Source organism: Budorcas taxicolor, chromosome 11, assembly GCF_023091745.1.
Source record: "Budorcas taxicolor isolate Tak-1 chromosome 11, Takin1.1, whole genome shotgun sequence".
Lineage (NCBI taxonomy): Eukaryota > Metazoa > Chordata > Mammalia > Artiodactyla > Bovidae > Budorcas > Budorcas taxicolor.
The window spans coordinates 63,019,474-63,040,656 of record NC_068920.1 but is presented as its reverse complement, the minus strand read 5'-3'; the positions used below and the strand labels follow the sequence as shown (position 1 = coordinate 63,040,656).

The window sequence follows — 21,183 nt, the reverse complement described above, 5'->3', positions numbered from 1 at the left end:
TTTTGTAAGTCACTTAGGTTTTTGATTATTAACCAGTATCATACATGCATTAACTAACCAGTAGGAAACACAAAAAAGAGTAGTCATTATTTAAAACGCCAAGTGTTACATAACCATTTTTTTTTAACCACATTATAAATAATACATATTACCTGGAAGTCGAGAACAAGGGTAATAAAAGGAATGTGGTTGCATGACAATTTATTTTTCTATATATAACTCCTAATAATTATTTGTGGTTATAATTATGTTGATTAACTATAATTGTCTACAATTAAAATTACATAATATTAAAATTGCAGTTTAGACCTGTTCATCTCCATGGCTAGACTGCATATTGGCCATAAAATACATAATGTATGGCTTGTTATAAAGATACAGAGACTTTTAATACTCTGTAATAGTCGAATTTTGATTAAGATAAGATCTGGGTCCCTTATTAGTAAGCAAACAAAAAGTACTTTTCCTTGGTCATATGGAACCTTTTGTTTGATTACCTTTTTGAGTTAATTGAAGATTAACTAGGATAACTTTGCTTCGACCCATGGCTAAAATGAAGTTTTTGCTCATTTATTTTAGTATGCGTAATAATCTCTTCTCATGGGTTGAAGGTCATTACTGGCTATTAATGATAATTTTTAATTATATATAAAGACCTGGATATTTTTAATTCTATTTCAGGTTAAATTCTGATATCCATGCATGTTATTGGAAATTGAACAAAACGTGGTAGAGCCAGTAATATGCAAATATTATTATACAGATAATAAAAAGAATCAGATTTGTATCTGTTTATATGGAATAATATGTTAATATGTAAAAAAAGCACATTGTAGAATAGAATATGATGCCGTTTTTTATAAAATGTACCAAATCTTCCCTCAAACAGCATTCATCCCCTTAAACAACATCTCTCCAATTTCCCCACCACCCAGAGTCTGGTAACCACCATTCTGCTCTCTGCTTTCATAAGTTCTGTGTTTTTAGATTCCACATGGAAGTGATTGTTTTTCACTATCTCCCTTAGCATAATGTCCTCACAGCCCTCCGTACCACAAATGGCAGGATATTTTGTTATGGCCAAATAATATTCCATTGGATATGCATACACAGCACAACTTCTTTATCCATTCGTGTGTTGCCAGACACTTAAGTTGTTCCCATATCTTAACTTTGGTGAATAACGCTGCAGGAAACATGAAAGTGCAGGTCTCTCTTCAGTATCCCATTTTCCTTTCCTTTGGCTTTATACGCAAGTGGGATTATTAGATTATATAGTGATTCCAGTTTTCATTTTTTGAGGATCTCTATACTGTTTTCCATGGTGGCTGAAACAATTACAGTCTTACCAACAGTGTGAAAGGACTGCCTTATATCCACATCCTCACCAGGACTTTTCTGTTAATGACAGTTGTGAGCTGATATCTCATTGTGGTTTTGATTTGCATTTCCCTGGTAGTCAGTGATATTGAACATCATTACATGTATCTGTTGGCCATTTAGAGGTCTTCTTTGGAAAAATGGCAGTTTAGTTCGTCTGTGCATTTTAAAATCAGATTGGTTTTTTGTTATTGAGTTGTGTGATTTCTTTATATATTGTGGGTATTAACCTCTTATCCATTATATGGTTTGCACATATTTTTGTTTATTTATTTTTGGCTGTGCTGGGTCTTTGTTCCTGCACATGGGCTTTCTCTAGTTGCAGCAAGTAGGGGCTACTCTCTAGTTGTGGTGCTAAGGCCTCTCACTGAGATGGCTTCTCTTGTTGCAGAGCACAGGCTCTTGAGTGTTCAGTTCACTCACTCAGTCGTGTCCGACTCTTGGCGACCCCATGGACTGCAGCACGCCAGGCCTCCCTGTCCATCACCCACTCCCGGAGTTTACCCAAACTCATGTCCATTGAGTCGGTGATGCCATCCAACCATCTCATCCTCTGTCATCCCCTTCTCCTCCTGCCTTCAATCTTTCCCAGCATCAGGGTCTTTTCAGATGAGTCAGTTCTTTGCTTCGGTGGCCGAAGTATTGGAGTTTCAGTTTCCACATCAGTCCTTCCAATGAACACCCAGGACTGATCTCCTTTAGGATGGGCTGGTTGGATCTCCTTGCAGTCCAAGGGACTCTCAAGAGTCTTCTCCAACACCACAGTTCAAAAGCGTCAATTCTACAGCGCTCAGCTTTCTTCACAGTCCAACTCTCACATCCATACATGACCACTGGAAAAACCATAGCCTTGACTAGACGGACCTTTGTTGGCAAAGTAATGTCTCTGCTTTTGAATATGCTGTCTAGGTTGGTCATAACTTTCCTTCCAAGGAGTAAGCGTCTTTTAATTTCCTGGCTGCAGTCAGCATCTGCAGTGATTTTGGAGCCCAAAAAAATAAAACCAGCCACTGTTTCCACTGTTTCACATCTATTATAAAGTGATGGGACTGGATGCCATGATCTTAATTTTCTGAATGTTGAGCTTTAAGCCAACTTTTTCACTCTGCTCTTTCACTTTCATCAAGAGGCTCTTCTTCACTTTCTGCCATAAGGGTGGCATCATCTGCATATCTGAGATTATTGATATTTCTCCCGGCAATCTTGATTCCAGCTTGTGCTTCTTCCAGCCCAGCATTTCTCATGATGTCCTCTGCATATAAGTTAAATAAGCAGGGTGACAATATACAGCCTTGTTGTACTCCTTTCCTATTTGGAACCAGTCTGTTGTTCCATGTCCAGTTCTGACTGTTGCTTCCTGACCTGCATATAGGTTTCTCAAGAGGCAGGTCAGGTGGTCTGGTATTCCCACCTCTTTCAGAATTTTCCACAGTTCATTGTGATTCACACAGTCAAAGGCTTTGGCATAGTCAATAAAGCTAGAGTGTTCAGGTTTTGGTAATTTTGGTGCATGGACTCAGTAGTTGCGACTAGAGCATGGGCTCAGTAGTTGTGATACAAGGGTTAATTTGCCCCACGGCATGTGGAATCTTTCTGGACCAGGGATTGAACCTGTGTCCCCTGCATTGGCAAGTGGATTCTTAACCACTGGACCATTAGGGAAGTCCAGTTTACAAATATTTTTTCCCATTCCATAGGTTGCCTTTTCATTTCATTGATGATTTCTCTTGCTATGTAGAAGCTTTTTAATGCATTCTCTTACTGATTTTTTGCTTTTGTTCCTCTGCTTTTGATATCATATTGTAATCATAAGGAGTTTTTTCCCTATATTCTTCGAGGAGTTTTATCCCTATGTTGTCTTCTAGGAGTTTAGTGGTATGAGGTTATATATTTTAAATCTTTAATCCATTTTGAGTTATTTTGGAGAGTGCTGTAAAATAGAGGTCCAATTTCATTTTTCTATGTATGGTTATCCAGTTTTCCTAACATCATTTATTTAAGACACAATGTTTCCCTATTGAGTATTCTTGGCTCCCATGTCAAATATTAGATAAACAGTATATGCAAGGGCTTATTTCTGGACTCTCTATTTGTTCCATTGGTCTACGTGTCTACCTTTATTTCGGAAGCATACTGTTTTAATTTCTTTAGCTTTAAGGTGTGCTTTGAAAGCAGGAAGTATGATGCCTTCAACTTTGATATTCTTACTATTGTTTTCTATTTCTGTGCAAATTTTAGGATTATCTATTTCTGTTTAAACTGTCATTGGTTTTGATAAAGATTTCATTGAATCTGTAGATGGGTTTGCTTAGTATGGAAAGTTTTAAAATATTAACTTTTCTGAGCCACAAAGGTTATCTTCCCATTTGTTTGTCTCTTACAGTTTCTTTTATCAAGGTCTTACAGTTTTCATCATACAGATCTTTTGCCTCCTTGGATAAATTTATTGCTAAGTATTTTTGATACTACTGTGAATAGAGAAGTTTTTTTTTCTTTGTCAGATGTTTCATTATTGGTGTGTAGCCTGTACACCAGTATACCAGTACAGTGGTTTCTATGTATTGATTTTATCTCCTGCATCTTTACAGAATTTGTTGGTTAGTTGTAGTAGTTTTTTGTTGAGTCTTCAGGATGTTCTCTATGTAATATTGTATCATGTGCAAATAACAACTTTTTCTCTTTTTTTCCACTTCTGATGCCTTTTGTTGTCTTGACTTACTTGCTTTAACTTAGGCCTTCCAGTACTGTGTTGAATAAGACTAAGAGTGGGCACCCTTGTCTTGTTTCTGATCTTAAAAACTCAAATTTTCATCACTGAGTGTGATGTTAGCTTTGGGTGTTTGTATATGGTCTTTATTATATCAGAGTATGCTTCTTCTGTACTCAGTTGAAGGTTTTTATCATGAAGAGATATATTTTTGTCAAGTGCTTTTTTGTTGTGTGGCTGGATTTACTTGGCTAATAATTTTTGAGAATTTCTACATCTGTATTCATCAGGGATATTGTTTATAGTTTTCTTGTAGTGTCTTTGTCTGGCTTTGGTATCAAGGTAATGCTGGCCTCATAAAATGAGTTTGGAAATGTTCCCTTCTCTTAATTTTTGAAGAGTTTGAGACAAAGATTGGCATCAATTCTTCCTTAAGTATTTGATAGAATTCATCAGAGAAGCCATCTGGTCCTGGAGTTTTCTGTTTGGGGAGGTTTTTGATTACTTATTTGATTTCCTTACTTACTATTGTTCTATTGAGATTTTCTGTTTCTTCCCGATTCAGTCTTGGTAGGTTGTATGTTTCTAGGAATTAATCCACCAGGCTGCTCTCCTCTCTTACCCCGAACCCAGGAGAGGTCACTGTCTCATGTGTGTGCCTTAGCTTGGGTTGGGGAGTTGACCCTGGGGAAATTCTTCTTACTGTCTCCAATGCAACCAGATTCTTTTTTTTTTTCTTTTTTTTTGCTTCCAGTGGCATGCTGGAATACGTCCTTGGGAAAGGTAGACTCTGCAAGCCGTCTCTTGTGCAGTGTTACCTTCCCAAGTCAGGTTCTTTCCCAGCTGCAACTAGACAGGATGCAGTGGGCTCACTGGTTCCACAGCCTGTGCAGAAGTCTGTTTGTTTGTGTCCAGATACACAGGTGGGCAGGATGGCTCCCAGGTCTTCAGGTGTATGGCACCAGATCCCACAAGTCCCACAGAGGCACTTCTGCTGTGGATGGATATCTAATATGTTATTTTAAAGGGAACAAAAGGGAGGAATGTCTTACACCACCAGATTTAAATAGGAGAGTCAGGGAAGGCTTCATTCAGAAGGTGACAGTTGAAGACTGAATGAGATGTATACAGGGAAGTGGAATATATGGAAGACATTTCATACAGAGGGCTCAGTCAGTGAAGTCTCTGATACGAAAGCATGACTAGTGTGCAAAGAGGACAGTGTGGCTAGACCAGAGTGAGCAAGGGTGAGAGGAGAAGTAAAGGGGTTGTGGTAGGGGGCAGACTGTGAAGGGCCTAACAAGGTGTAATAAGGATTTGGGCTCTGATCCTGAAGGACATAGGAAGCTATCACAGGCTTTGAGCAGAGGAATGAACGATAGCTTTATGTTTTATAAAGGATCACTGTTTATCAGAAATAGACTCAAGAGGGGCAAGGGGAGAATAAGGGACACTAGTTATCTTGGCCGTTGCAGAATATCAGGGTTATTATTAGTTTTAGATTATTATTATTATAAACTAACATCAAGATTGCTCTAAGCAGAGAGAAGAAATGAAGAAAGCTGTCCGATTTGGGATGTATTTTGAAGACAGCAGCAGAATTTTCTGAGGTGGAATTGAGAGAAAGAGAAGCGTCAAGAGTGACTCCAGAGATTTTGTCTTGAGCGGCTGGAAGGACGGAGTTGCCATCAACTGAGATGGGAAAGGCTGAGAGTAGGGCAGGTTTCCAGAGCGTAGCCAGTAGTTCAGTTTTGGACGGATTAGATTTGGCGTGTCTCCTAGACGTCCAGGTGGAGGTGCCAAGTAAGCAATTGGTATTTAAGTTTCGTGTGTGAGGGAAAGGACTAGGCTTAAAACTGAAGTGTAGGCAACATTGTAAATCAACTATACTTCAATTTAAAAATTAATTTTTAAAAAGAGTAGCTTAACAGTGACCCCCTCTCCCTGCAGCAGCCACCACTCTCAAAGGAAAAGAAGAAGCATTCACTGGAGGGAGGACTATTCAGAGGCTTTCATTTGTTGGTTTGTTTTCACATTCTGGTTTGAGTTTTTCCAATTAAAATAAAATAAGAAATCTGAAGAAAAAAGTAGGAGTCACCGGTAAAAATGGGAAGCCCGGACCTAGGTGAGATCACCAAGGGAGCAGGGGGTCAGGGACTGATGTGGTACAAAGATGGAAAACTTCACTGCAAATAATTTAAAACCGAAGTTAGCGCACGTTGTGCTGCCTTCATTACCTTCTCCTACTGTTTTCTTTTTTCTTTAGTCATACTAAATGTAGTTTAAAGTTTGCAGCAAAGGGAACAAAAAGATAAATTGCAGCAAATCTGATGAATTTCTACAGGAAGATTACATTCCTGAGCCTGAGTTTATTGTTCTGTTTCATCACCGTTCTGTTACATCCTTAAGTGTCTTTTGGAAGTAGATTTTCCCTGTTATTTAGAAAATGAAAAAAAAAAAGGAAATAATTGCTCTGTGTGTTTCTTGAGGCATCTTTTTTTTTCTTTAGTTGAAGGATAATTGGTTTACAATATTGTGTTGGTTTCTGCCATATATCATCCAAATCAGCCGTAGATATGCGCGTGTCCTCTTTCTCGAGCCTCCCTCCACCTTCCACCCCATCCCACCCCTCTGGGTTGTCTCAGAGCAGCAGGTGGGAGCGCCCTGCATCATACAGGAGAGCCCCACTGGCTGGCTGTTTCACATACGGTAGTGTATATGTCTCAATTCATCCCCCCTTTCCTTCCTCCGTTGTGTCCAGTTTTCAAGTCTTTAAGTAATAAAGAGTTGATTGGATATTGGGAACTGTCAGAGAACCTGTACTCTTGTATCCAGGCTTCTTTTCCCCCTAGGATATAAATGACATTGTGAAGTAAAAGCTTCATCTTCCTTTTTACTCTTGGTCATTCTATCTGGGGTTTTATCAGTTTTGCAGACCTTTTTGAAGCATCAGCTTTCAATTTTCCTGATTTTTCCATTTTCTATTCCATTATTTTCAGCTCTTGTCTGTTTTAGTCTTCTTTTGCTTATTTTGGGTTTAATTTATTCTTTTTCTAGTATTTCAGGGTGGAAACATAGACTATTGATTTGAGACATTTCTTTTCAAGATAAGCGTGTAATGCTATAATTTTCCTTCTGAGTATTTCCTTTAGCTCAGCTCACAAATTTTGATATGCTGTGTTTTCATTTCCAATTGACTTTGAATGTTTTAAAATTTCCTTTGTGACTACTACTTTAACCAGTGGGTTATTTAGAAGTGTATTGTTTCATTTCGAACTGCTTAGGGGTTTGCCATATATCTTCCTGTTACTGATTTTCGGCAAGTGTGGCCTCCATCTGCATCTACAAACTCCGAAGCTTCTATGTACCATGTTGTGTAGCCCACACTCAATGTTTAGCAATGCATAAAAATTTTAGCTGAATTCATTTTACTGTCTTGAATGCTAACCTCATCTTCTTCCCATTATCTGCCTTCCTGATGTTCCCATCTCTTCTTGAAGGTGTTTGTCTTTCCTTAAATTGGGGGCTGGTTGATACACAAGAAAAGTTACCATTTTTCAGATGATTTTTGATTTTATAATACAGGAAACATGGTCTTCCCAGCTTTCTACATCCAAAGCAGAAGACAGAAGTCTCAGTGCCATAGATTTTAAGCTGTAATTTGGGAGCTTTTAGAGTTCTAGCCACAGAGGCAGAAAGAGAGAAGTTAAGGACTTTGCATATTAAAATGCAGGCTTCATTGCAGGCAGAACTGCATTCACAGTCTTGGAGACTTTGTGAAGCAGCGCTATCGTCTGCTGTAATAAATTTTTTCTTTTTTTTTTACTTTACAATACGGTATTGGTTTTGCCATACATTAACATGAATCTGCCACGGGTGTACATGAATTCCCAGTCCTGAGCTCCCCTCCCACCTCTCTCCCCATATCACCCCTCTGGGTCATCCCAGTGCACCAGCCCCAAGCATCCTGCATCCTGTATCGAACCTAGACTGGTGATTCATTTCTTATATGATGTTATACATGTTTCAATGCCATTCTCCCAAATCATGCCACCCTCTCCCTCTCCCACAGAGTCCAAAAGTCTGTTCTATACATCTGTGTCTCTTTTGCTATATTTGCAAACCCCAGTGACATTCTCAGTTTGCTGAAGGTCAGAGGAGGGATCTCCTCTCCTCTCCTTTCTTTTATAATGTACATTGCTGGCACTTTTTGTGCCTTGTGTGAATGGGTGACAGAGGTCAAAGGGTTGAGGCTGGGCTTGTTTACTTATTAGAATAGTACAAGTGGCTGCTTAGTAGTAGAGTAGAACATCTATATAAAAAGCTCGGCTTCAGCTCATCTCCTCCTTGATCGTCTGATGTTGAAAGAGCCTGTAATTAGGCACTTCATTCCAGCCTGATGATTACTGAATGAACAGAATCCAAAGGAACCATCTGTTGTACAGGGTTTTAGAATTGTGATTGACAAAGATATGTGAAAGCCGATATGAAGACATCTTTTTTTTCCATTGCAAAATAGTTTGGCTAATTTAAAACGTAAACTTTGGGGAGGAAAAAGCTAGTTTATGGAAATGATTCTAAGATGTTTTAGAGAACTTTAGCTGTCTACATGTAGACACTATGATATGATACTTTTTTTTTTAATACTAATTTAACTTACTACTTTTCTTTTTCAGAAAATTCTTCCAGGAGGAAATACATCATTTGATGTAGTTTTTCTTGCAAGAGTAGTGGGAAATGTAGAAAATACTTTATTTATTAATACATCTAATCATGGGGTATTCACTTACCAGGTAAGAATCAGAATGAAATCTTTATTATTTATAAAATACAGTTTTCATCTTCATCCTATCATACGACATCTTAGGAACTCTTTTCAAAAACTCATGATCAGGGAAAATGTAAGAGTTTAGAGTTAGAGCATTTTTATACTTTACAACTGCATTTGTGAATATCCCTATTCAAACCAGACTGAACAAATGATCTTTAAAAGCTACAGCTAAAGTGTTCATATAAGATTGGTTGGCAGAAGAACAGGTAAAAATATTTTCACAGTGCCTCTAGATTTTTTAAATTTTTTCTTTTTGCACACTTATGAAGTGATAACAGTTTCAGGATTAAAAGATGTGTCCCTGTTTTTCTTTGGTAATTGTTTAAATTTTTCATCTTCCCTCATGGCTTAATTGGTAAAGAAACTGCCTGCAATGCAGGAGACCCAGGTTCAATCCCTGGGTCAGGAAGATCCCCTGCAGAAAGGAGGGGTAACCCACTCCAGTATTCTTGCCTAGGAAATGCCATGGGCAGAGGAGCCTGTCGGGCTACAGTCCATGGGGTCTCAAAGAGTCGGAGACGACTGAGCAACTGACACTGTATGTGTATAATCATTGTTTGGATTATTAAAGAAAGTTAGTGTCTTTTTAATCAATTTTTTTTATATAGCAAGATTACAAAGAAATAATTTATTTGGCACTGTTCTACACACTTTACGTGCACTTCTGTCTGCATTACAGATACTGTCCTCCTCATTTTTTTAGATGAGGAAGGTGAAATTTAGAAAGGGTAAGCAGTTACACTTATGCTACTGGTAAGTTGTTGAGCAGGGATTCAAATCCATGTCTTTATAGCTACAAAGACTATCCTATTAACCACTGAGCTGTACTGCCCATGGAACTCAAATCCTTCCTTAGCTAATATCTTATCTTGCAGTTTTTATGCTTGTTTTTGAACATTTCTTCTCAGCTACCCAGAGTGCTTCATGTATTTTGTAAATTATTTGTGTATTTTGGAAATCACTGTCAGAGTAAACATTCATATCAGTCAGACATCATGTCTTCTGCTTATTTATGGTAAGTCTTTAATAGTCATTTGGTAGGCATTCAGTAAACTTCGGAAGCCTGTATGGATGAGTGACTTTGACGTGCTCTACAGAGCACTTGGCATATACTTGCTGAATAAATGAAAAGAGCTCCATGAGACTGGAGAGACCTGTGCCCTCCAGAGGCACCCCCAGCTGACCTTGGGCGACCTGAGGTCGTGGTCGGGTGGTTCTCAGGGTGCGCCTCACTGCGCACATCTTCACCTCCCCACACCAAGTCTTTCACCACGTCTTGCTCTTAAATGTCTCTCCTCTCCAGCGCCGCTGCTGTCTCCCAGGCCGGCCGGCCCTCCCTTTCCCTGGGTGACACAGAGCCTCCTGACTGTCTTTCCTCTCCTCCACAGCCCCTGCCACAGTCCATTGTTCATGCTGTAGCCATTGATGGTCTTCTCTGAACATAAACCACATCCAGTCAGCCCCTCACGTAAATCTTCATGCTTTGACACTGTTAGAGCAAAATGCACGCTTCTGAGCAAAGCCAGCAAGGCTCTAAGGGTCTGACTCCCATATTAGCTCTCCCATCTCATCCCATTTGACCATGGTTCTCATCTTTTTCTTTGTCTCCCAACAAGCCAAGCCTTTTCCTGCCTCCAGCCCTTTGCCTATATACTTCCCCTTGCTGAAGGTTCACTGTTGCTTCTTTTCGTCTTTCAGCTGACATCAGCTCACGTCACCTCCCCGGCCACCCTCTCTGAAAGAATTTTCCTATCCTCACTCCAACTAGCTGCTCTGTATCACATTATCCTTTTTTAAAAACCTTTTTATTGTTATCTGCCCCTCATACTAGAATTTAAGTTCCATAAGGACAGGCCCATTATGCATCTTGTTCACTGTTGAATTATTCACAACTGTACATGCTTGTGCCCAGCACATCATAGGCACTTAATAAGTGTTTGTCATTTGAGTGACTGGCTCACCCTGTTGGTCAGCCCACATTCCTATGTAGGAATGACCTGGGACTGGGCTTGGTCCTTGAGAGATTGTCTGGGTCCTAGAGCCATCTTCAGGTGATTGAAACAGGGAAATCTTAGGATTCTCTGTTTTTCTTCTTTTGTCTCTCCATCACTTCATGAAGGACTGCTAGCAGTTTAATTTCTAATATATTATAGAAATCATTCCAAATGTATATGTATGTTAGAGATATGTATATAAATATGAATATATATATTCTTGAGATATATGTATATCTCATATCAGCTGATAAGTACAGAAACTACATGTCCTTTTTAAAAGAATTAAGATTTTGCCATAAGTAAATTCACCAGTTTTCCCTAAATCAATCAGTTATAACTCTAAAAATGTTATCTAAAACTATAAAAGCTACTCACATTGCTTTTTTTTTTTTCCCACTTGGAAACAGGTATTTGGTGTTGGAGTTCCAAATCCATACCGATTGAGGCCATTCCTTGGGGCCAGAGTCCCTGTGAACAGCAGTTTCTCACCTATAATAAACATACACAATCCTCACAGTGAGCCTTTACAGGTGAGTTTATGACAGTGACTTTTTAACATGTTTCACCTCAGTGGAAATTAATGCTTAGCGTGAAATCTCAGTGTTTTACAGTTTTTAGATTACCTAAAACAGGTTTTTAAAATGTATGCCAGAAGGTAGTAATGGAGCAAGATATTCTTTTAATGCTGCTTGTAATCTGAGATTATATCAGTCTGGTTATTGAATTTTTGGAACCATTTTTTAAATGACTGGTTTCTCTGGTGTTAGTTTTAAGTGGCTCTGCATTTAATTTAAGGAGAGTTTTCATCTATATGAGGCCCCTACTTTTCTTGCTTGAGCTCCTTCTGGCCCAGTTTAAAATTTTAAATCCACTGTTTGTATTTATTTCTAGTAATACTAAATTTTGGGTGATGGCAGCCTGGAAATTAAAATCCAAGGAAAGGATAATATAGAACCATTGATTAAAAGGCAACTTATTTTTTTACTTTGAAAAATCCAACTCCTTTTCTTGCCCAGTCTTTCAGTAATCATATTTCCACCTTTGAAATCCCTCCTCACTCAGCCCTTGTCTCTAACACGGTGGCAGTGCCTGGTGTCGCTCCTTCAGGTATTTCCTCAGATCCCCACCCCAGCTCCCCAGTGACTTCTAGCCATGGACGTTTGTTGGCATTGTAGCTTCTAGCTGTGCTGTCTGTGTGGAAGGATATGTGGATAATTTGCAGAATAATGTTTACTCCCAGGGCCCATGGGGTTCTTCGGGACCAACACTGAAGAACTGAGCATATAGCTTGAAAATAGCAGGTGGAGAATAAGCACTGTGTGTTGTGTGAGCCGCTGAGCTTTGACAACGAAAGTGGGTTTTGTCATTCTGGCACTCCCTGGTAGAAAGGCTCATAAATGGTGAAGAGGAAAACAAGGAAGAATACAATGAGATATTCAGATCTGGGTTTGTGAAATGTCTGGAAATTGTATGCTGAGGTAGCGAAAAAGGGTTCCCTGCAAACTCAGCTGCCATTGGGTGAGGATAGCCATTGATGAAAACACTCCCCCCACATTCTGGTTATATGTGCTGAGTATCTTCATCGCGAAAGAAGAAAGTGCCTTGTCTCCTGCTTTTACAAGTGAGAAAGAGTTCCTCTCCATCATCGGTCTTCGTTTATATCCTTTTGCTGCTTTGGGGAATGGTGTTCTTTCCCTGTTTCAGCCAACTTTTATCACAAAACTATACGAAATATAAGAAAAAAAAACTATAAGAAATAAGAATTGTCCTCTTGTTCTCTCAGGCCCTGCTGTGTGAGCTGACACGCACAGCTGCAGCACCAGTGCCACAGAGCCCCCGGGGTATGCCGCCGCCGTGGCTGCCCCACCGCAGGCTGAGGGTCTTGCTTTCTGCTGGGAAAGATGGAGGTCACCCTAGTTATCATACTTAAGTAGCCTTACAGTCTGTGTCTTTGCTCCTCAGCCTTTTGAGGCATCAGACTACCTTCGAGAACAACTCTCTCTGAGTTCAGTACTGAATATTTTCCCTTGGCTTGTCTAGTCCTTTTCCAGTCATGTAGCATTTCAGTTCAGTGTCTATCTCAGTGCACTTCTCATCAGCACACAGGAGAGCAAATGGAAAGCCAGGTTGCTCTCTCAGAACCAGCAGACGGGGATCTCCTGGCAGTTCAGTGGTTGAGACATAGCTTCCAGTGCAGGGGCACTGGTTCAGTCCCTGGTCTGGGAACTAAGATCCCACATGCCACAGGGTCCTGTCAAAAAAAAAAGAAGAACCAATAGATTGTCTCTGGAAAGCAGTTTTATTTTTGTTTTTGAGAGAAAAACTCCAAGTCCCTTCCTGATGGACACTGTTTACTTGAGGTGTAATGGCCATATAACACTGTGTTAATTTCAGGTGAACAGCATAGTGATTCAGTATCTGTATATATCACAGAATGATCACCACAGTAAGTCTTGTTAGCAACATCACCACACGTGATTACAAAAAATTTTTTTCTTAGGATGAGAAATTTTAAGATCTGTTCTTTTAGTAACTTTCAAATGTACAGTTACAGTGTTATTATTAACTATAGTCACTGTCCTATCACATTCCGCTGACTTAATTGCTTTTAAAACTGGAAGGTTGTGTGGAAGACACTCTTAACCCGATAGTCCTGTGTGTCATGAATGTGTCCTCAAATTTAAGAAAGTATTGTAAAGCAAGAAATTACACCTCATTTGTTCTTCATACAACACTAGCACACAAGTATGTTCTCACTGAAAACTATTAACAGTTCCCATGTGTGAGGCAGAAGTCCCCTTGAATTTGCTGCCTTCCACTCCAGTACTGTCCAGCAGAACTTTCTGGTGTAGTGGGAGCGTTCTGTATCTGCTCTGTCCAGTACTGGAACCACCAGCCACTGGGCCTGCTGAGCACGTGAACTTGTGGCTAGGGTGGCTGAGGGCCTGAACCTTCAGTTTTATATCCAGTGATTTAAATCTAACTAACTAAGACCACAGCCTGTCTAACTCAATGAAACCAAGCCACGCCCACGGGGCAACCAAAGACGGGCGGGTCATGCTGGAGAGGTCTGACAGAATGTGGTCCACTGGAGAAGGGAATGGCAAACCACTTCAGTATTCTTGCCTTGAAAACCCCATGAACAGTATGAAAAGGCAAAATGATAGGATACTGAAAGAGGAACTCCCCAGGTCAGAAGGTGCCCAGTATGCTACTGGAGATCAGTGGAGAAATAACTCCAGAAAGAATGAAGGGATGGAGCCAAAGCAAAAACAATACCCAGCTGTGGATGTGACTGGTGATAGAAGCAAGATCCGATGCTGTAAAGAGCAATATTGCAGAGGAACCTGGAATGTCAGGTCCATGAATCAAGGCAAATTGTAAGTGGTCAAACAAGAGATGGCAAGAGTGATCGTCGACATTCCAGGAATCAGCTAACTAAGATGGACTGGAATGGGTGAATTTAACTCAGATGACCATTATATCTACTACTGCGGGCAGGAATCCCTCAGAAGAAATGGAGTAGCCATCATGGTCAACAAAAGAGTCCGAAATGCAGTACTTGGATGCAATCTCAAAAACGACAGAATGATCTCTGTCTCCAAGGCAAACCATTCAAGATCACAGTTATCCAAGTCTGTGCCCCAACCAGTAACGCTGAAGAAGCTGAAGTTGCACAGTTTTATGAAGACCTACAAGACCTTTTAGAACTAACACCCAAAAAAGTTGTCCTTTTCCTTGTAGGGGACTGGAATGCAAAAGTAGGAAGTCAAGAAACACCTGGAATAACAGGCAAATTTGGCCTTGGAATGCGGAATGCAGCAGGGCAAAGACTAATCGAGTTTTGCCAAGAAAATGCACTGGTCATAGCAAACACCCTCTTCCAACAACACAAGAGAAGACTCTACACATGGACATGACCAGATGGTCAACACCAAAATCAGATTGATTCTATTCTTTGCAGCCAAAGATGGAGAAGCTCTATAGAGTCAACAAAAACAAGACCAGGAGCTGACTGTGGCTCAGATCATGAACCCCTTATTACCAAATTCAGACTTAAATTGAAGAAAGTAGGGAAAACTGCTAGACCATTCAGGTATGACCTAAATCAAATCCCTTATGATTATACAGTGGACGTGAGAGATAGATTTAAGGGCCTAGATCTGATAGATAGAGTGCCTGATGAACTATGGAATGAGGTTCGTGACATTGTACAGGAGACAGGGATCAAGACCATCCCCATGGAAAAGAAATGCAAAAAAGCAAAATGGCTGTCTGGGGAGGCCTTACAAATAGCTGTGAAAAGAAGAGAGGCGAAAAGCAAAGGAGAAAAGGAAAGATGTAAGCATCTGAATGCAGAGTTCCAAAGAATAGCAAGAAGTGATAAGAAAGCCTTCTTCAGTGATCAGTGCAAAGAAATAGAGGAAAAGAACAGAATGGGAAAGACTAGAGATCTCTTCAAGAAAATTAGAGATACCAAGGGAACACTTCATGCAAAGATGGGCTCGATAAAGGACAGAAATGGTCTGGACCTAACAGAAGCAGAATATATTAAGAAGAGGTGTCAAGCATACACAGAAGAACTGTACAAAAAAGATCTTCATGACCCAGATAATCACGATGGTGTGATCAATCACCTAGAGCCAGACATCCTGGAATGTGAAGTCAAGTGGGCCTTGGAAAGCATCGCTACAAACAAAGCTAGTGGAGGTGATGGAATTCTAGTTGAGCTCTTTCAAATCCTGAAAGATGATGCTGTGAAAGTGCTGCACTCAGTTTGCCAGCAAATTTGGAAAACACAGCAGAGGCCACAGGACTGGAAAAGGTCAGTTTTCATTCCAGTTCCAAAGAAAGGCAATGCCAAAGAATACTCAAACTACCGCACAATTGCACGCATCTCACATGCTAGTAAAGTAATGCTCAAAATTCTCCAAGCCAGGCTTCACAATACGTGAACCGTGAACTTCCAGATGTTCAAGCTGGTTTTAGAAAAGGCAGAGGAACCAGAGATCAAATTGCCAACATCCGCTGGATTATGGAAAAAGCAAGAGAGTTCCAGAAAAACATCTATTTCTGCTTTATTGACTATACCAAAGCCTTTGACTATATGGATCACAATAAACTGGAAAATTCTGAAAGAGATGGGAATATCAGACCACCTAACCTGCCTCTTGAGAAATCTGTATGCAGGTCAGGAAGCAGCAGTTAGAACTGGACATGGAACAACAGACTGGTTCCAAATAGGAAAAGGAGTACGTCAAGGCTGTATATTGTCACCCTGCTTATTTAACTTCTGTGCAGAGTACATCATGAGAAACGCTGGACTGGAAGAAACACAAGCTGGAATCAAGATTGCCGGGAGAAATATCAGTAACCTCAGATACGCAGATGACACCACCCTTATGGCAGAAAGTGAAGAGGAACTGAAAAGCCTTTTGATGAAAGTGAAAGTGGAGAGTGAAAAAGTTGGCCTAAAGCTCAACATTTAGAAAACGAAGATCGTGGCATCCGGTCCTATCACTTCATGGGAAATAGATGGGGAAACAGTGGAAACAGTGTCAGACTTCATTTTTTGGGGCTCCAAAATCACTACAGATGGTGATTGCAGCCATGAAATTAAAAAACGCTTACTCCTTGGAAGGAAAGTTATGACCAACCTAGATAGTATTCAAAAGCAGAGACATTACTTCGCCGACTAAGGTCCGTCTAATCAAGGCTATGGTTTTTCCAGTGGTCATGTATGGATGTGAGAGTTGGACTCTGAAGAAGGCTGAGCGCTGAAGAATTGATGCTTTTGAACTGTGGTGTTGGAGAAGACTCTTGAGAGTCCCTTGGACTGCAAGGAGATCGAACCAGTCCATTCTGAAGGAGATCAACCCTGGGATTTCTTTGGAAGGAATGATGCTAAAGCTGAAACTCCAGTACTTCAGCCACCTCATGTGAAGAGTTGACTCATTGGAAAAGACTCTGATGCTGGGAGGGATTGGGGGCAGGAGGAGAAGGGGATGCCCGAGGATGAGATGGCTGGATGGCATCACTGACTTGATGGACGTGAGTCTGAGTGAACTCTGGGATTTGGTGATGGACAGGGAGGCCTGGCGTGCTGCGATTCATGGGGTCGCAAAGAGTAGGACACAACTGAGGGACTGAACTGAACCACATGTAACTGATAACTGTTGTTATCACAGCTCCTGCCCTGATAAGCTTCTTATAACCTCGGTGTGTTTCCTCAGGCCTTTCTCTGTGTGCTTGTGTACAGATACAGGGGCACACTGAAATTAATGTTCCTTGTGGGTTTTTTTTTTTTTACATAAATTATCATTTGTATATATCATTGGCGTCCTTTTTCCCCTAAACTTTATTAGAAATAGCTAGCAGTGGACTGAAAGTCAGGAGTCTGTTGTTCTAGTTTTAACGTTATCTTCCCTTTGATTTTGTAATTTAGCCTTATCTGTCCCTGTTTCCATATTCCCTTCCCTCTTGTCAGGACTCAACCTTTTAATCTTGTTTCAAACATTGTTAGCCTTGTTTCCTTAATACCTTGGAAGATTTCTAAATGAAATAACACGTGGTGTTTTCTGGTTTTACAGAAAAAGTCCTATAAGTCACCCCATCAGTTAAGGTGCTGTTCCTGTTAGCACAGTCAGTACTGAAGGGGAACAGTAATACATTGGAAGGCAAGTAATAATATGCAGACAAGATCATAGCTCCCTAGTCTTGGGTAAATCATTACTGTAACAACACCACACACCAAAAACAAAAGCCTTTCAGCATATACTAAAGTATTGCTGTTTGTCCTGCTTTGTCCTTTTTTATGTACTCCTGGTTTGTGATAAAGACAAGTAAAGGTTTTGCACCCATTCTCATTCTTCACCCTAGATTTGCATTTATTTAAATACATTCTTTATTTTTAAGAGGCAGGATAACCTTCTTTTAAACAAAAGGCTCCTTTTTTTTATATGAGCAAAGAGGCATATGACCCTTCTGTTCCTTGCTGTTTACCCAAGAGAAAGAAAAACAGATGTCCACACAAAAACGTGGTGTTCATAACAGCTTTATCTGTAACGACCAAAAACTGGAAACAACCCAGATGTTCATCAGCAAGTGAATGGATCTAGAATTGTGGCATATCCATGAAATAAAGAAATGAACTGTTAGTAACAAAACAATGTTATAGATCTCAAGATAATTACACTGAGTAAAAGCAGCCAGACATAAGAGTATACAGTGTATGCTCCCATTTATGTAAAATGCTAGGAAACAGACTAATTTTGAGTGGCCAAGAGCAGCTCAGCGGTGCCTGGGGATGGGAAAGGGCCGAGAGTGGCAGGTGGATTGCAGAGGGTGTGAGGAGACTTTGAGAGGTAAAGGGTTTATTTAATATCATAATTATGATGGTAGCTTCATTCCATCTTCATGTACATGTCAGAATCTATCTCGCTGTACACTTTCAAAATGTAGAGCTTTATTGGACATGGATCATACCTCAGTACAGCTCTTTTTTAAAAATATGTATTGTTATGGCTGATTTGCATTGTTGTATGGCAGAAACCAATGCAACACTGTAAAAAGAAAAAAAAAATTAAGAAATTAATTAGCTAAAAAAGAAACATGGGTGTAGGTACAAGCCTACACGCATTAATATCTCTACAGAGATATTAATGGTCCCTGTGATTTTGCTCCCAGAAGACATCAGATAGTTTCATCCTGCATTGATGCTGTTGCCTGTCGATACGATACGCTCTTCACTGTGTCACAATTAGGATTTCCCAGGTGGCTCGGTGGTAGACCATCTGCCTGCCCATGCAGGAGACACAGGTTCAATCCCTGGGTCGGGAGTACACCCTGGAGTAGGAAATGACAACCCACTCCAGTATTCTTGCCTGGAAAATCCCGTGGACAGAGGAGCCTGGCAGGTAGGCTGCAGTCCATGTGGTCACAAAGAGTCAGACACGACTGAGCGACTGAGCGCGTGTCGCAGTTACAGCAGTTATTAGATCTGCTACTGGGTCTTGTTGTAGATGTGTGAATAAAGAAGAACTTGCATTTATTTCTAAAATTTGATCCTTTCTAGAAACTGTTTCCTTGGGAAAATACAAAAATATATGTCCTCCAGATGGATTTTCTGAAATCCAGTCTCTGAAACAGCTACACTATTTCTGAGTTTGATATTTCAAAGCTACCTGTTTTAATTAAATATTGCACCATTGCTTATACATATGGGCACTACCTCTGATGCTGTGACACCATACTTATCCTACCAATACTAATCCTTTGTATCTATAAGCATCTTTTAAATTTTTTCTGATAGATGCAATTAAGCCATCAAACATTTCTGCATAACAGCAAATCACTTGCATCAAGAATATGATTTTAACTTAACCATTGTGTACTCTTCTGTCTCAGGTTGTAGAAATGTACTCTAGTGGAGGAGACCTTCACCTTGAACTTCCCACAGGGCAGCAGGGAGGCACCAGGAAACTGTGGGTGAGTGCAGACATGTTCTCGCGTGAGATCGCTTGAAACCAGTTATTTCCTTACATGCACCAGAAAACACGTAACTGCTCCTCACCCAAAGACATATGGGTGATGTTTCCATAGTTACTGTCTTAGCATTAAATGTGTATCAAATGTATTTGAAAACTGGAGAGACTGAGAGAGTAGAGTGGTATTAGTCATTTTTGGAAAGAGCAGTGAACAAAATTGGTGGAACCTTTAACCCCCTGTGTGGAAAGGAAGAGATTTTAACTATTCTTCTGCAGAATAATATTGGTAAAGCTGTCTCTGAATCTAATCGTTTATAATATGCTTTACACTAAAACTGAAAAAAAAAAAAAAAACACAAAAACTGTGGAAGGGATTCATGGTATTTTTGGAGGTACATAATTGAACATTCAAACTTATTGTTGATGGTGGAGATGGCGTTTGCAGAGGGAACATAGGCCCTTGTGATGACTTAGAAACTAAATTCTTAGGTGATCTCTCAATACATCGACATTTAATGCTGTTGAAGATGTATCAGTAGTTTGTGTAAGTGGTGAGAGAACCACTTTCTCTTGGAGAATATTAGCAAATATTAACCAGATTAATGAATATGTAGCGATTAGCTCATTTGCAAAGGTTGCTGCCATAGGAGGATTGTTTTTATTCTTTAATGTTGTCTGCTGCTGCTGCTGCTGCTGCTGCTAAGTCGCTTCAGTCGTGTCCGACTCTGTGTGACCCCATAGACGGCAGCCCACCAGGCTCTCCCGTCCCTGGGATTCTCCAGGCAAGAACACTGGAGTGGGGTGCCATTTCCTTCTCTAATGCATGCATGTGTGCTAAGTAGCTTCAGTCGTGTCCAACTCTGCATGACCCTACGGACAGCAGCCCACCAGGCTCCTCTGGCCACAGGATTCTCTAGGCAAGATTACTGGAGTGGAGTGCCATTGCCTTCTCCGTTAATGTTGTCTACTCAGTTTTAATCAGAGAAGGGAAAGGCATAGAATATGCAGTGCTTGTCGCTAAAATCACTGCTTATCCATAATTGAAGACACGTAGACTTGACCACATGAATAAGTTCTGAAGATCAAAGTTTCTCTGTTAATTGCTCTGTTAATTTGAAAACACACTGCCTCTTGTTTCTGTCATCTGACCAGTCTCAACCAGGGAAGGGAGGGATGTGCAGGGGACATTTTTTAGGATGTTAACTTGCACATTTAGAAACCAAATTGTCAGTGACTAAGTTAACTCCTAAGACATAGAAACACTGTAGCTGATAGAAAGGTATGTAATGGACAGCCTTTTGATATCCTTTCACAAAAGTGCTTTGCCTTGAAATTATGATTTTGTTTGAAAAGACTTTGGGAGAAATTGTGTATAAAGCAATGCTTTATATAATTAATTATAAGGTATTAAATTCGTGTTATAATTCTAAATAGAAGAACTAAGAATTTACTGTGATGAGCTTCCCAGGTGGCGCTAGTGGTAAAGAACCCACCTGCTAATGCAGGGGACATAAGAAACGCAGGTTCAATCCCTGGATTGGGAAAATCCCCTGGAGGAGGACATGGCAACTCACTCCAGTATTTTTGCCTGGAGAATCCCATGGACAGAGGAGCCTGGCAGATACGGTTTATAGAGTCACAAAGAGTTGGACACGACTGAAGCAACTTGGCACACACGCTGAAGTGGATTCCAATAAACATTAGAGAATTCAGATTTCTAGTTAAGAACTGTAATGTAGCAGACATGGAAAATTGTTTTAATATTCTTAGCAGCTACAAGAA

General features: G+C 40.2%; 1 protein-coding gene across 1 annotated transcript in view; it reads left to right on the top strand.

Moving 5' to 3' along the window:
- The window catches only part of TMEM131 (transmembrane protein 131), a 178,161-nt gene that overhangs the window by 98,138 nt on the left and 58,840 nt on the right, over positions 1 to 21,183 (top strand). The window contains exons 6-8 of the mRNA XM_052647523.1: positions 8,764 to 8,880; positions 11,323 to 11,445; positions 19,322 to 19,402. Of these exons, the coding sequence (XP_052503483.1) occupies positions 8,764 to 8,880; positions 11,323 to 11,445; positions 19,322 to 19,402 (321 nt within the window). The remainder of the gene's footprint in view (positions 1 to 8,763; positions 8,881 to 11,322; positions 11,446 to 19,321; positions 19,403 to 21,183) is intronic.